General features: G+C 38.6%; 1 protein-coding gene across 1 annotated transcript in view; it reads right to left on the reverse strand.

The window, feature by feature from the left end:
• LOC122563724 (CUB and sushi domain-containing protein 2) overlaps positions 1-17,538 on the reverse strand; it is a 616,258-nt gene that overhangs the window by 209,047 nt on the left and 389,673 nt on the right. The window contains exons 31-33 of the mRNA XM_087976898.1: positions 15,385-15,481; positions 11,223-11,327; positions 5,033-5,151 (exon numbers count right to left, since the gene is read on the reverse strand). Coding sequence (XP_087833024.1) covers positions 5,033-5,151; positions 11,223-11,327; positions 15,385-15,481 — 321 coding nt within the window. The remainder of the gene's footprint in view (positions 1-5,032; positions 5,152-11,222; positions 11,328-15,384; positions 15,482-17,538) is intronic.

Genomic DNA, 17,538 nt, shown 5'->3' on the forward strand with positions numbered 1-17,538 from the left:
AAAATACTAAATAAACACATAGCTATATTTGTTGCTTCGCCAGAACAATTAGTTCTACAACTAAGATGCTTTTAATTACTCTTTTTAGTCTATTTTTCAAATCCCAGGTTCAAAGACATTTGTCATGATCTTCTGACAAAAAAATATAATAAATTCTGCTGCATTTATAGAACATTATAACAATTATCATGTGAGGCATCACTGAAACAGTCTGATTTCACTTCGAGGACACCCTCAGCTGAAATCTAAGTGTGAATGCTTTAAGCTTAACTTCTTCAATGTCTTATTTGCCTTCAGCACTTCTCCAACAGTAGTGTATTTCAACATGATGCTTAATTCTACTATATCTTAGCATGCATTTGGTCTAGCTATGTGCTTGATCAGTTTAATTGCCCAATTAAATTTTTCAACTGCTCTGCTTCTTCCTTAGCTGTACAGCTCTCCTTTTGAGAAGATCAAGTCCAATTTGTTGGGATCCTATGAACATTATTTAGGTAAAGTTTCTCCCAATGTTGTCAATTATCTAATCCTATATAATTAAAAGCTCCAGAAGACTGATTTCCAATTTCAAATTCTGCCTTAAGCCAATTCATGGCAATACTTTTAAATTCTCTATTGCTATCCCACTAAAAAAAAAACTATCTACATAAAATGACTGAAGGTTTCTCCCAACAGTACCAGTAAAACATGGCAGGGTCTGCTTTTGCCTGGACATAACCCGATTTTAAGATGACAGAGCTTACTAAGCAAAACCAAACTCAAGGGGCATAATTTAGGCTAGAAACATATTTCTTTAACCCCATCATGACCTCACTGCTCTTGCTGCCTCTTTTTGAGGATGAAAAATATCTTTGCTTAGGAGCAGTTTTACTATTAACTGATTTACATCCCCATGTTTTTCACACTCACAAAGTCAAGAAAGTCTTCAAAAGTGCTTTTCCTGCTGTGCATGATTCTGATGACATCTTGGTCTCCCAGTTTTTCTTCAATTCTATGTTAAATTCGGAAGTGCCTTTTCTATGCTCTATGTTAGGCCCAGCTGTCCCTGATTTGAAACCTTTGTGTACACTCCAAAATTCTCTTCAGTTTTGCAATTCTTGCTGTTTGTCTCATTTTATTAATTTGTCTTCTAATTTGTCCATAGCCTTCAAGACTTCACAATTGCTTTGGCTTCTGGTCCTGGTGGTATTCTTTATCTGTACTATTTTTCTTAACCTCATTGGAACCTTCGAGATCTTTCTGGACAGTTACAATTTAACCGCCCCTTCTATTAAAAATATTCTTTTCCACAGTTTGAGACTTTTTCTTGGTGCATTCACTCCAAGACCCATTATTTGAGCTCACAGCTCATTTTCCTGCCTTCTATCTTTTGACTTCACGTCACCAATCCATGGACTGAACCTCCTGCCCCTGATCCTGTGCAATCAGCCAGTTTTTATTTTTCCCAATGACCTTCCCTCTTCTGTTTATAATTGATTTGGAAGAGTCGGTGTTGGACTAGCGTACACAAAGTTAAAAATCATACAATACCAGGTTATAGTCCAACAGGTTTATTTGGAAGCACTAGCTTTCAGAGCACTGCCCCTTCATCAGGTAGTCAGCAAGTAACTTTGCTATTGCTCCAAGTCTGATTCCCATTTACTGTTACATTATCGTACCTAATGTTTCCTCATCTTTGCTCTGCATTACTGTTGACTGGAAAAATCTGTTTGACAAGTATACAAAATTAAATTTATTTTTCTTGAATCCACATCTTTAAATGCATAGTCATTACCTCATTGAAATCTCTTTCTGATAACAGACTTGCTTAAGGATGTGATAGTGTCCTTTGGTATTTACTGCAAGTTTTACATCTGTCTCTGATCTCTTTTATAAGCTAATTACACTCCATCTCTCAGTGTTTCATTCTTCACAAAATGGTTTAGCATTTTAAAGTAATGTACCAATGTACCAATTGGCAAACTGTAAGTTCACAGAACTTCTAAATAGAACAATGTAATTGTTTTCAATTGCATCTGTGTTTTTTTTCATCAGTGACTTATTTAAGACCAATGGTTCACTGGATACTATATATAGAGTCATAGAGATTTACAGCACAGAAACAGACCCTTTGGTCTAACTCGTCCATGCTGACCAGATATCCCAACCCAATCTAGTCCCATCTGCCAGCACCCGGCCCATATCCCTCCAAACCCTCCCTATTCATATACCATCCAGATGCCTTTTAAATGGTGCAATTGTACCAGCCTCCACCACTTCCTCTGGCAGCTCATTCCATACACGCACCACCCTTTGTGTGAAAAAGTTGCCCCTTAGGTCTCTTCTATATCTTTCCCCTTTCATCCTAAACCTATGTCCTCTAGTTCTGGACTCCCCCACCCCAGGGAAAAGACTTTATCTATTTATCCTATCCATTTCCCTCATGATTTTATAAACGTCTATAAGGTCACCCCTCAGCCTCTGACGCTTCAGGGAAAACAGCCCCAGTTTCCCTATAGGTCCAATCCTCTAACCCTGGCAACATCCTTGTAAATGGGGGAGATACTAAACAAATATTGTGCCTCAGTATTTACTGTGGAAAAGGACATGGAAGATATAGAATGTAGGGAAATAGATGGTGACACCTTGAAAAATGTGAATATTACAGAGGAGGCAGTGCTGGATGTCTTGAAATGCATAAAAGTGGATAAATCCCCAGGATGTGATCAGGTGTCCCCTAGAACTCTGTGGGAAGGTAGGGAAGTGATTGCTGGGCCTCTTACTGTGATATTTGTATCATCGATAGTCACAGGTTAGGTGCCAGAAGACTGGAGGTTGGCTAACATGGTGCCACTGTTTAAGAAAGGTGGTAAGGACAAGCCAGGGAACTTTAGACCAGTGAGCCTGATGTCGGTGGTGGGCAAGTTATTGGAAGGAATCCTGAGGGACAGGATGTACATGTATTTGGAAAGACAAGGATCGATTAGCTGTATGCTTGGGAAATCATGTCTCACAAACTCGATTGAGTTTTTTTGAAGAAGTAATAAAGAAGATTGATGAGGGCAGAGTGGTAGATGTGAGGCATTCGACAAGGTTCCCCATGGGACACTGGTTAGCAAGGTTAGATCTCATGGAATACGGGGAGAGCTAACCATTTGGATACAGAACTGGCTCAAAGGTAGAAGACAGAGGGTGGTGGTGGAGGGTTGTTTTTCAGATGGGAGGCCTGTGACCAGTGGAGTGCCACAAGGATCGGTGCTAGGTCCACTACTTTTCATCATTTATATAAATGATTTGGATGTGAGCATAAGATGTGTTAACATAATTAATTATTTGACTTATTTTAGTCTTTTACAAAGAATGACTACTTTTTTTTAGACAATTGGACTGTGCTGTCATTCCCAAATCTGAAGCCAGCGTAACTCTCAAATTCCTTCACTTCATTTTGAACATAAATACTGAGAGAGTAACAGGTAGCACTTTAGCCAGTGTAACTCATACACTGGAAATGTGCATCTAATGTCAAATGCTACACAACTGAAAAACTCTGCAACCAATACATTCATCACTCAGCTGAAACTTCTTGTGACTGATTCAATGCCCTCTCTTTGATCCATATGTCTATCTTCTGTTTCACGTTTAGTTTCTAAAGCTCTACAATATGATTTTGAATATTTTAAGGAGTGATGGTTGCACCTGAAACATCAATTGACTACACCCTGGGCATTTTTGGGGGTCATGCTTCTGAAAATTATTAAAATTAATTCTATCTTCATTTATTTTAGTTCCAGTTCTAATTTTGAACTGGTGCTTCTGAACTGTATCTGTATGACTTCATCAGTCTGTTCATACTGAAACTTCCATTTTCTGCCCCATCACTCATCATTCTTTTGCCTACAAATACTGTTGGAAAGGAATATTTCCAAGGAGTTATCTTTAAAAGTGTTTTTGACATTTCTTCCAGCAGTCTGTTGATCTGCAAATTTAATGCCCATCAAAACTAATAGTTTGGCCATATTTAATATTTTGTCACTGTGCAATAACTTAAACGCCAGCACAAATTGGGAATTTTCAAATGACAGCTTCATAGTCTTGTGTACAATCTATTGAATAAAAAACTGAAAGAACTGCAGATGCTGTAAATCAGAAAGGGTCACTCGATTCAAAACGTAACTCTGATTTCTCTCGACAGATGCTACCAGATCTGCTGAGCTTTTCCAGCAATATCTGTTTTCATTACAATCTATTGAATTCCATTATTTCTCTTCCATGTTTCCAAATTTGTCAAAATCTGACCAGTTCTCATAAGCAGTTAGCAAATCATCTTCTTGATAAATTTTATCCATGAAAATTAATATGTCTGACACCTTTTGTATTTTCTAAATCTTCAGGTTTTAATTGCTTCTGTATGGTTGCAAAATGGCAAAGGCAATACAGTCGGTTTTGCGAAAACACATGTTTCTTCAATGCAAATTGGCTCAACATGATGAAAGAATTTAGACGTTATTTGTAGAATGCAAACTTTCTTTACCTGTATTGGCTATAAAGTGATTCTGGCCCCATTAGTTTAAAAGGTGCACCAACTACACAATTTTCTTATAACGTGAAATCAAACAAGAACAGAACTACCGTGATATACCAGAACCGACTGTACATTATTTTCCACTTGGTAAAGAAGTAACCCAGATCCACATGGCGACCTCCTTTGTCCATCGGTAATAAAGTTTTATGAGGTATTCAGAAAACAGGGATGGGGATCACACCCAAAATTCTTCATTTTGATTCAACCATCCTCTGTTAATAATTTCATAGACAAGTTAAATACTTTGTAGGCAACATGCAGCCGTACACTTGCTTGTTAAGTTTTTTATTTCAACCAATTGGACTTCATATATCCAAGCATCTTGCTGGCTGACTGTCCATTTATATTTAAATACAATCAATTGGTTTGCCTTGTCACCTTGAATGCCTGGGTATTTAGCATCTTGTTAACTGCATTAGGTATTAATGTCTGCCCCATAATCCTCTCTGCATTATCACATTGAGTAATTACCTGCAATTGATAACCTGGTTCACATCGAAAGGACACAACATCATTAATTAGATATCTCTCACCAGTCTTCACACTATTAGCAGGGACCAATGGTTCTGGGCAACTGGTCAATCCTACAGCTGCAAAAAAGAACAAGAGAACAATTATTGAAGGAGATGTCTGTTCCAAAAATGCCAACTATTTATGAAATGTTCGCACAGCTACCACAGTTTTAGTCCCTGTTTGATGCAGTAATTCCATGTCATATTGGTCAATCTAGGTTCCAGCATATTATGGCAGCATAACCAGTATCATGAAATGATTCCTCATTTTAACCTCAACTGTCCCTGGTATGGCGAGCATTCGTTGTTCATCCCTAACTGAACCAAATGGTTTCCTCGGGAATTTCAAAGGACAATTAAAAGTCAGCCACATTGCTGTGGATCTGGAGGTAAGGACAGCAAATTTATTTCTCTAAAGAACACTGATTTTTACAACAACCAATGATAGCATAACCATCACCATTACCGATCACTAGTGTTCAATTCCAGATTTTATGAACCATCACCTTTACTGATCATTAGTGTTCAATTCCAGATTTTATTCAGCAAATTTTAATTGCACCAGTTTACATGGAATGATTTGTACCTCAGCCACCAGAGCATTCACCTGGGTCCCTACATTATAATCTGGTGACAATACCATCTACATAAAGCACTCTTACTTCAACATTTACTATTATATTCATGACCATCAACTCTGGCATGTTTCATTCAGTGGGAAGAGGCTTGAACAATCGGTTTTATTATCTTCGTTCATGGATAAATGGAAGATACCAAGAATTGCGATTGTGTGATATAATAAAAAGGAAAGTCGATTGAACAGTGAGGGTTAAATGGTACAATGAACATGGCAGTTTTGACATGACTACAGGCATTGCACAAATACTTTGCTTGATTATCATGTGTTCTACATCAGAATTTCTGCTAAATTCTTTTCAACCACTTCCTATTAATTTTCTTCAACTCTCTTCTCACATAATAACTATTGGGAAATTAAGTATCAAACTAACATTAATGTTGAGATGCAAAGACTTCGGAAGTATTTGTGATTTTGGAGGAAACTGTATGTATGGCGTTGATAAGTGTAATATTGCACAAATGAAAAAATGGAGTTCTCATTGCCATTGTGGGATTAGTAGCCACAATGTACTGGATGAAGGCAATGTAATGCTGTTTCCCATGTGAAATGCTGCCAGCTGTCTCTCTCTCTCTCTCTGCATGACAACATATGTTGCAGATACTTGGCAGAGAATTTTATTCACATTGCTCCTCTGTGTATAAAAGATAAAGTGAAATTCGATTCAGTAAAACATTTACAGTGTCAGTAAAGGAGAGAGTACGGCAGGACAATGAACAAAGTCTCAATGGTCCAGTCACAGCAACAGAAAAGTTTATCAGTATTATGTGATTGAGTAGTGAATCAACTATTCATGATTTTAGAACTCAAGCTATTATAAATACTTAATCAAAGATCAGGTTTTAAATTTTTTTGAAACAAATATGCATTTACTCAAAAAAAAGATAGGAATTGAAAGAAAAATAATTTGCTTTTCACCTGCTGATTTTCAGGTTGTTTCTCCTTTAATTCTACAGAGCACAAAACAACTGTTGGGGCATCAAGAATTTGGATGCAGTAGATGGCATGCAAGTACCATACAGATACCAAGCACAGCTGTGTCCTTCTGACAGGTACGTTTATTAGGAAGTGTGGGAAGAAAGAGATTTCAGGTTACTTTTGATTGATGTTCCATATTCACAGACAAAGTTAAATGGAATGGAATGGAGTTAAGAACTATCCAACCTTCATGACGTGTCCCACTCAAGGTTTGAGTCACTAAAATATTCAACTTCTTATTAGAAGTAGAATTAGATTTTATTGTCATGTGTACTCGAGTATAGAAGTACACGAGTACAGTGAAAAGTGTACAATGTCACTAATTCCAGCAACATCTCAGGTACAAAGGTAACTTGGTACAAAATATTAGGGGCTGGAGGAGATAACAGTGATGGAAAGGTGTGTTGTGGCTGGAGGAGGTTACAGAGATAGGGAGGGGTTTAAAGGCTGGAGGAAGTGACAGAGACAGGGAGGGATGTTAAGGTTGGAGGAGGTTACAGAGACAGGGAGGTGTGTAAGGGCTGGAGGAGGTGACAGATACATGGAGGGGTGTAAGGGTTGGAGGTGGTGATGGAGGCAGGGAGAGGTGTAAGGGCTGGGGGAGGTGACAGAAGCTGGGAGAGGTTTAAGGACTGGGGGAGGTGACAGTGCAGGGAGGGATGTAAGGACTGGAGGAGGTGACAGATACAGGGAGGGTGTAAGGGCTGACCCTTTTTGATTCACTTTTAACTGGCTCAGAAACAGGGAGATGGTAGGGGTCCCCATCCAAAATCTTCCTAATTGATTAAACCTCTCCAGTGTGCCCATACCTGAATTAAGGGAGGGATTAAATTCTGCCCAACATGTGAGGCAAAGTCACATATTTTCTTGTGCCTTCAGAGATGGCCCACACTCCTTCAATGGAAGGACGTAATTGAAAATCCCAAAGAAAGGCCTGTCCTTACTACTTTGAATGCTGCATTGGTGATAACTGTAAGAAATGGATTTAGAAAGTTGATGACTCTATACCATGAGAGACCAGAAACCCCCCCCAGAGTAGTTTTGTACTTATTCTGCAACAAAATCTAGTGGCAGGGGTTGAGATTATTCCATCAGCGTGACATCATGCCATTTAAGCAAAAATTACTTTCAAGTACCTGAAGTTGACATACTATATAATAATGATACGCATGTGACCAACCTGTTCCCTAACTTTGGATTCAGCCAGCATATTGCAGCTAGATTGTGTTACAGTGGATGTGGTGTGATGCTCTTGGTAAATGCAAGGGCCACAAGACTTTTGATTGTACCTTACATTTGAGTGTGTGCCTTACTGTGGTGTGGTTATGCATATGATGCTATGAGAGAGCTGTAAGTATATGAGAAAATTGGCAACAGTAAGCTGTAAATGTGGAACAGATGGACAAACAACACAATGTAGCACACAGCTTTTGGCTATCTATCCAACACATGGTATTTTGTCAGTTAGTCGTACAGTGACAAACTCTTTAAAGTGTATCATACTATCCTGCATCTGTTCCCAGATTTTCAAGGTAGCATACACATTAATAAGGATGGTCACCACCTGGTGCTAGGCATGGTGCCATTTTCACCGTCTCACACCAAGCCCTTTGCCCAGTCACTTTGCCAACCATCCAATGGGTGGCTAAGATCAACCTACTATTTCATGTCCTTTTTTTAAAAAAAAATCACACTCTTTCCCATTCACTAATCCTGGTAGAGGGTAGAAATGCTACTTTAATCATGAAACTTAATAACAGCAGAAACAAAATCTGCCCTACATACAGTTACTAACTTTTAAAACTACAGATCCTTTAATTCAGGGTTGTTAGTCGGATTTTACCAAGCCCATTTTAGTCTTGCTGTCAAATAAAAGACGAGAGCTACAGGGTGCTAATTATTAGCTAATTATTTAAAGAAGCACAAAAGGGATTGAGTTACTTTTGTGAGCTGCATTCTACCATTTGTCAGACACCCCCCAATAAATCTCAGCAAGGTTTGCTGGTTTTGCAAGTTGAAATTCAGTTATCATCCCTACCCCTGAATAATATTGATAATTGAGAACAAATTAGTATTTAATTGAAGGGAAAAAAATAAACCTTTAGAAGCTGGTCTTTGGACAAGGAGTTGAATTGAAATTAAATTATGATTTTCTGGTCTTAAGTCTATCACAGCAAGATGCTGTTGGATTTTTTTTAATCCCTTTTTAGCCTGACCCTTGGTGAAGTGGGCTGTGGATTGATCCCTAAACCCTTTCTTTTCTCATTTCAATTTTAGAAGCAAAATCCTTCAAGAAGAAATCCAAGGCAGAGTTTATGCAAAAAAAAACATTCAAAATGTGGTACAAACACAGAGAATGCTGGAGAAAATGAGCAGGTTTGGCAGCATCTGTGGAGAGAGAGTTAATGTTTCAAGTCCATTACGACTCCTCTTCAGAGCTATACAGAGTCATACTGGAGTCAAAACACGTGTTTGTTTCAGACTTCCAGCACCTGCAATCTTCTGGCTTTTTTCAAAAGTGATGGTAGTTTTTTGAAACAGGAAAGACAGTGGCACTGGGGAGACAGAGGAATTACTCATCTTATGAGTTAAAGATAGTTACCAGAGTCAGAAGTTAAAATTATATGTTTAAACAAATCAACAAGCTCAGGACCCAATCCTGCAGGAGGATGGGTTTTGCTAAGCCATGAGAGGAAGAAGGACTTTAATCACCTTCATCAAAATGACTATTGTGAGATGAAGAGATGCTGACTGGCCATCTCATTGGCTAATTTGGGATCAAACAATAATAATTTGTAATTCCTTTGTGTCATGGTTTTCTCAGGAAACTGGATATCTTGAGACAGCTTATCATTACAATAGTTGTGAGTTAAAGGTCAGGTGAATTGACCATGCTAAATTGCCCATAGTGTTAGGTGCATTAGTCAGGGGTAAATGTAGGGGAATGGGTCAGGATGGGTTGGTCTTCGGAGGGTCGGTGTGGACTTCTTGGGACTTGTTTCCATACTGTTGGGAATCGAATCTTAAAGAGTTTAAAGTGGTGCTAGTGGACAAGTTGACTTTAACTTGCAGAATGTTCCTTAACTGTGTTAATAGGAGCCAACTCAAAAGTCCAGCATTGTTAACCATTTGTTTTCAATGATGATTAAAACAGGAAATTGAGAGAATATAGTTTTACTAAATTATTTTTCTTCATGGACTCTGGCTAAAACATTTTGATTTTGTATCCTGGGCCTCCATAGACACTCACCAACTCCCTGAGATTGATCGTCTGGTTGGGCCTTCAGTAATGAGGCTCCTCACTGAATTGATAAGAAACTTGCCAGATCACATTTAAGTACTTGATTTATGCTTGGTGTATGGGGTCTTTCATTGCTGGGAGCACACAGGGAGTCGCCCCTGAAATTGCCTGCCCATCACTTATGTTTTTTTCTATTACCACATGTACAACTGAGAGATTGGATATACTGATAAAAATTCACTGTATCTTTCAATTAATCCAAATTTACTAATCTGAGAATCAAAAATTGGACTTCCAAATTTGAACAAAAATTCTGAATAAGATTTCACTTGATGAGCTGAAATCTGTAGTCTCTACCCTCACTCACTTTTATTTGTAAACCAGAAATTGTAAACAAACTGAGGCATAGTCATCACATCTAAGTCTGTTTTTTTTCTCACTTGTCAATCTGCTTGTTCAATAGCTCGTGCCATCTAAAATTTCTACACTTCCACAGCCATTCTTTTCTCATTAATTTTAGAACTTAATAAAATAGTCATGAATTTATTCAACACACACAGCTTGATTAATGAGGAGAGCTCGATTCTGAAAGCTGCTTTGCTCAAAATATGGATGGCAGTGCCCCCCCAGGAATACATTTGCTCAGAGATGCAGCTTATGTAAAATACTCAGCAGTAATTCTTGAATGTTTATTTAAAGGTCACTTAAACCCAGGGTGACCACATTGTTCATGAATGAGGAGAGGAATCTGCCACAGTGTCATTCATTTTATATTGTGTGCGCGATCAATGTCACTGCGAGAAGCTGTCTGGTTAAATTGCATAAGTTTTAATGGGAAATGAAAAGGAGTAAACCATTTCCATTTTTGGACAGGGAAAGTAATACCATAAACCTGGTTGGCATCATTTAATAACAAGGAAGATTAAGAGTAAGGAAATCCAGGAACTCTTTGATAAAAATAGCAGCAAGCTGGTAAACCCTCAAAACAAATAATATGTTTGAAATCCACTGTTTTGCCTATGATCCAGGCTTTGCTTTCTGATTCTTTATCTACAATAAAACATGGAGCAAGCCAATAATAAAGGATAGCACTAAGTTATGTGGGATGCCACCAGTACCAAGAAGACAAACTACTGAAAGATGCTGGCACCAAGTGATGCTGTAAAGAGCCCATGACATCCATCAAGAGACTCAAGAGACATCAGGTTTAGAAATTATGCTTATGGGGATCTGGTGTTTGCCTATTGTATTTTTGATTTGTTTAAGCTGTTAGTGTCTGCTGATAATGCTTACTTTTGTATTCCAGATGGAACCCAGCTGCAGACACACTGATGTCAGAATAGAAATGCAAATAAAGTTGATTGGAGCTGCTGTTCAACAAAGCGGGGACTGTGGTGCCTGTAAGATATGAGTCAGAGAAAATAATCAGAAGAGATCACCTTTAGCAGATTGCTTCAGAATGGCCAACATAACCTGCACTGAAAGTCAATTTAACAAAGTGCATTACAGCAAACTTTGTACATTGGTCCCGAAAGGCTGCATCTGAAAAGCTAAGAGCATTGCGGAAGACCCCACACACCCCTCACTCAAACTCGTCTCCCTCCTGCCATCCGGCAGAAGATACTGGAGCATACGGTCTCACTCGGCCAGACTGTGCAACAGCTTCTTCCCCCAAGCCATCAGTCTCCTTAACACAGTAAAATCGGTTCTTTCCCATCTGAAATTGTTTTGTATTGCTGCTCTAAGAATGTCTATTATCTATCTTTCTTCTGTTACACTGTAACTTACGTGTCTTGCACTTCTTATGCACTTTATGCAGTGTACGACTGTGTAGTTTGTGCCGTCCATGTAGCACTTTCAGTCCGAGAGGAACTCGGTCTCGGTTTTACTGTATCAGTTGTACATGGTAGAAATGACAAATAAAAGCTACTCGACTCTAAAAACAATATGGAGCTCATTTGTTTCTACATTTGAGATTTGGTAACATCCATTCAAGACTTTACACCAATTCAAAATCCTTTTTAGAGCTGCATCAGAAATTGAATGGAGCTCATTAGCCACGTAAAACAGACTTGCACACCTTAGGTAACCGACTTTGCTAGTTCGGATATTCAAGTCTATTGAAGTTCACTCTAAAGTGCATGAATTAATATCACTCTAAATAAACAGAATAATTCTGTAGGGTAAAGCTATAACATGCCAATGCAACATGGCAAAAGGTTGCAACAATAACCCCCTAGCAATCAGCCTCAGGTTCTGCATTAGGATGGAGCTTCAGTACAGGAGTTTGCCCAGGTAGGAAGGAAGGCAGGAAGAGGGGATTAAGATACTGACTCAGTTTGAATTCTTTCAGCAAGACAGCAGCAGACCCAGCAGGAAAAAACAGTAAAACCTGTGATCAAACTCATCACGTACACTTCACAATGCAGCTCCAATACAATTGATCAGTTCACTGGTAATTATTATTGTTTCTTCCTTCTGGGTAAATGAGAGCAGATTGTAATGTCCACCTCCATGGTGAGTTGGATGATGGAGCGAATACATCAGGTAGGAAGGTGGTGGGCAGGGTCTCTGCACTTCCTCGCTTCCGCTCTATTTAATTTCATGACAGAAAGCCCGGAGCATTGGGTAAGGAACGGGCAATGACAGAGATGATGGTGTTTACCAAGTGGAGAGTGCAATAACCAAACCCACGGAAGGAAGTGAATGGACTCACTGGGGATGGAATGCCCCTCAGTTCAAGAGGATCCAACATCAAGAAGTCGGGATCAGGGGAAAGTGTGGAGTTGATAAGAGTCACCCACTCCCTCTGGGGGTGGCAAACATCTTTCCACCCTCCACCTTGACCCACACCCCACAATAGCACATTGTTAAAATTCACCTACGGCCTGGAATCCAACAGTGGTCCTGGGTGGCAAATGACTGTCACGTTTGCAGACACCGCCATCTCCCTGTTGGCACTGCTGCTCAACACAACTGCTGGCCTCTGATTGGTTGGCAGCTCTTGGCATATGGGATGTCCTTCCTTGGGATCATTGATCCCAGAGAAGGGCCCAATACTTAAAAATGTGTTGCTGGAAAAGCGCAGCAAGCCAGGCAGCATCAACGGAACAGGAGAATCGACGTTTCGGGTATAAGCCCTTCTTCAGGAATGAGGAGAGTGTGCCAAGCAGGCTAAGATAAAGGGTAGGGAGGAGGGACTTGGGGGAAAGTGCCCGAAGAATGCAATGAGATCTTCCCTAAAAATGGTAATGTGTGGTTTTTGCTGGCTCTTCATCTGAGAGGGAAACTGCTGTCACCTGAATACTGCCCACGGGTAAATTCTTGAGAATAAATCATCTTCAGGATTAAACCAATGCAAAAAGGTTAATGGTACAAACAGATTGTAGTTTTATATCATTACAGGACAGAATCTGATAAAACAGGCACAGTGTCAGAGACTGAGGCATGAGCTTATAGAAGTTTATAAAATCATGAGAGGCAAGGATAGAGCAAATATAGAAGGTCTTTTCCCTGGGGTGGCTGAGTCCAGAACTAAAGGGAATAGGTTTCGGGTGAGAGGGGAAAAATTTAAACGGGGCAACTTTTTCATGCAGAGTGGTACTTTATGGAATGAGCTGCCAGAGGAAGTGGTGGAGGCTGGTACAATTGCAACATTCAATTAGGTATATGAATAGGAAGGGTTTAAAGGGATATGGGGCAAGTGCTGCCAAATGGGACTAGATTAGGTTAGGATATCTGGTCAGCATGGACGAGTTGAACCGAAGGGTCTCCTTCCGTGCTGTACATCTCTACGACACTTGACTCTAAATAAATTAAAGTCATGCAAATAATCAAGATTGTGCATATTTGTTAGTCAATTTTCAGAAAAATCTTTACTTTAAAAATGCATAAAATTAAACAAGCATCTAACTTAGGTATTTTTTCACTTCTTAATCCCTCCTCATGATATTTCTCATTTTTTCATTGTCTATGAAGTATTCGTCTGAGAGTCAGGAGGTATCACAATTGTGGACTCTTGTAAATACATCCTTGACACACAGCTACTAAGAGCACCTTGCACAGGTGGTTCTGCAGTCAACTGCTTCTCCCTCCTTCCCTTTTTCTGAAGCAGACTGTGAAGCCTATACTCAAATGTTTCTCTTCTGACAGCACTTGCTAAGATAATGAATGTGGACATAAACCCTCACCACAGGACCCTGGATTCACTGATTCAGAAAATAGCCAAACATTTCATTTTACAAGTCACCTTCTGTTAACCTACAAAACGGGAATTTTACTTCAATGTTACAATATTGAGACTCCATTAGCTGCAAAGCCTTTTCTCAGTGTAACATTACCAGTCTAAAGAATGTTGAAATTCTGTGCAGTTATAATGTAAACAATTTTTATCACCAAATATCTGCAAAAGTCATCTTCAAAGTTATCGTAGATTTCAACAGAGCTTCAGATTATCCTCCAGGGCTGAAATTAAATATTTTACACTACATTTCATTTCAGTGCCAAAACGAAAACATATTCATCAAATGATTAATAATTTATAGGTAGTCATCAACAATTATTTCATGTGAGCCTGGAATAAAACCAATACATCAAATGTAATAAAATGATATTTGCAGCTATTTGGAATGTTTTGGATACTTAAAGCACTCAATGTCACAAACTACCAGAGGCATTTTATAATCTTAACTGTTAATGCCCTTCACAACAGCTTTGTGGATATGTTGCTGTACTGGAATAGATAATGTAGGATGCACAGATGAAATGTGACCTCCACCATTATCTGCAGAACAATCACTGTTAGCAGAGGAACATCATATATGTGACAGCAAGACTGAAGGTGTCATATTTTAGACCTGAAACCTTTGAACACTAATATTTAGCTGATGTTTAAAGGCAAGAATCTTTATTATCCTTACCATCAAAAGTTACTTAGTTAATTGAATTTAACGCTTTCACAAAGTACTTCAACATAACTTAACATGCTACCTCATGTTTCAAGTCGAAGGGAAATTGTTCTTAAGCAGTCTTTGATCCCTAAAAGATTATTCATCCATACCTGTCCTGACAATATCTGCTTTGACCCACCCTCACTTCTTCTCTACATCTTTCTGAATATTTGATATCCATTCTTAAAAACTTGAATTTCATTTTCAATTACAGATCTATTCACTTTCTTTCACATTAAAATCACAGCTTTGATTAGCTTTGTGCATTTTGATGGATATTTTTTAAAACTATTTCAAGAAGTCCAGGAAATTTACCTTCAGGTATTGGAGCCAAGAGGACAGAAGATGTGCCATAAATGTAAAGTGTGTGAGCAAAATGTATGTCGATGCTTTCTGCCAGATCTTTTGAGAATATTAATGAACAGCATGGGCTATGTGCTAAATCCACTTCAAAAAAGAACATGATTATCGCCAATATTGGAACCTCAATGATAAGACAAAATTACCTGAGAAACTGCCAAGCATTGTTGCTGTAATATCACCACCATCAAAAACCTCCAGTGAATCCCAGTTATGCTCAGTAGCAAAGCTGACAACTTGAATCTGAAATAGCAATTAAATATGATATTAATTTTAATTTAGCTAGTCATATATTAGTATATGCATCTCAGTTAAATCAGTATATCAGATAAGATTTACAAAGTAGAATCAAGTTTTTATAGAGGGAATTTGAATATCCTCTGCTCAAGTTCTAAGCAGCATAAGACTGATTGATATTCAGTCATGTTCATGGCATTAAATTGTTTCTTTCATTCAAAAGAGCCATGTGGATGACTACCACAAGAAAAGGAAACATCGGACCAGTTGAGTTGACTGAAACTTTGCTTATTACAGATTATTAGAGCACACAAAAGGAAGTTCACATTTGGAACAGACCAACCTCTTCTGCCATGCAGAAACATTTTATGAAGATGTATTTTCGAAAACCTGAAGGAATGGGGTCAAGTCGGTAGGGAGGACCACATGCAGCTTCCAAAAATAACCTGATAGCACTCTCCTGCTAATTAAATCAATGTCCAACATGAAATCCTTCCCACCAGGTTCTCTTTATCATATTTCACCTGGACAATGCTCAATGGCCTGCCAGCATAGATTAGCATTGACCTTGGTTCTCAGCCATTGACAGCTTTTCTCAAGGAGCAGAGTATGCAGCCACAAAATAAACAAGAAAATGCATTGTGAGTAATGCCATCAGTATTCCCGCTACACATGGTAGTTGGTGTAAACAGGAAATTAACAATGCATCCTCTGATCAAAGAGCTGGTGATACAGTATCTGTAACTGTGCTGGAATAGATTACCTTCTGTTTCACGCTGTGAGGATGTGAAAAGAATCATCCAGAGTCCAAGATATCTGGTCCATCTGTCACCCTTTAAATTTTCAATAAAATGCCCCATTCCACTGAGGCTTGGAATATTAATTCATGTTGAGATCAACATCATATTTTAAGACTGCAATCATGCTTGAGGTTTGGTAAGCTGTTTCACAAGTTACATCTTACAGAGTTTATTAGGAAACACATTGTATAATTGTAACTAAGTATGGAAATTGTTTAATAAATTGTATTGTGCTTACTCTGCCTATTGATTTTGTCTGCTTGGCAATCCATTACATTTGACACCCCCAAACATTTTCTATACAATCATATGCCTGGCTAAAATGATTTACATTGTCATCTGGCAGATTACTTGCAATCACTGTGTCTATGTTAATGGTTCATTTTAATAAATTGTTCTCAAGGCAAAAATGGCTCCTTTAGCTGAATATTCAAACAGCAACTAAATTTAAAAGGATCAGTTTTAAAAAATAACACCCAATCTTTAAAGTTCTGCACTGTGTGTTTTTTGGTTTCTACTGTAGACTTAATGGACAGATTCGTTATGTACGTTTCAATGTAATTTGTAGAAAGCAGATCTATGACATTTACACTCAATTAATCTCAACAATCATACACTGTTACATAATAAATGACTATTAGGAACTGAATGAATAGAAATCCTGTTCAGTTATTATTACTTAACCAGAGTTCAATGGACACCCACATGGAGAAATCTAATTACAGAACAGACATCAATCCTGTGAATCTTCACAAGTGAAACTCATAATATAACCAATACTGCTCATTTCCTGCAGTCTGTGCCTCATCTTTAAGCCAATACCTCTGCACTGTCTCTTCTAAATCCATTCCTTACTACATCCCCGTTTCACAAAGCTTCCTAGAAACCCCTCAACTTAAAATTGTGTTTGCTCATCTCTCATCCCAGTCTGTCTCACATTTCCTCCTGTATGAGATGCAATTGATTTCTCCTGTGTGTCATGCACTCTGACATCTTAGAGCACGGTTCATAAATAAGGGTTGACACCGTTCTGACACATGAACTCATACTTTGAAATCAAAGCTACAGGTTTCAACAACAATATCCATATCTACCACAGGCACCACCCTATAAAAGCCCCAACATTTATGGCTGAATATCCAGAGGCAAATGTGGGATTGAATCAAAAATAGAAATTGCTGGTGAAACTCAGCAGGTCTGGCAGCATCACTGGGAAGAAAGCAGAGTTAACATTTTGAGTCCGGTGGCTCCTCATTAGATTAA

The sequence above is a fragment of the Chiloscyllium plagiosum genome, unplaced genomic scaffold (genome assembly GCF_037043375.1).
Source record: "Chiloscyllium plagiosum isolate Xiang-an unplaced genomic scaffold, Cpla_swu_hap1 HiC_scaffold_30, whole genome shotgun sequence".
NCBI lineage: Eukaryota > Metazoa > Chordata > Chondrichthyes > Orectolobiformes > Hemiscylliidae > Chiloscyllium > Chiloscyllium plagiosum.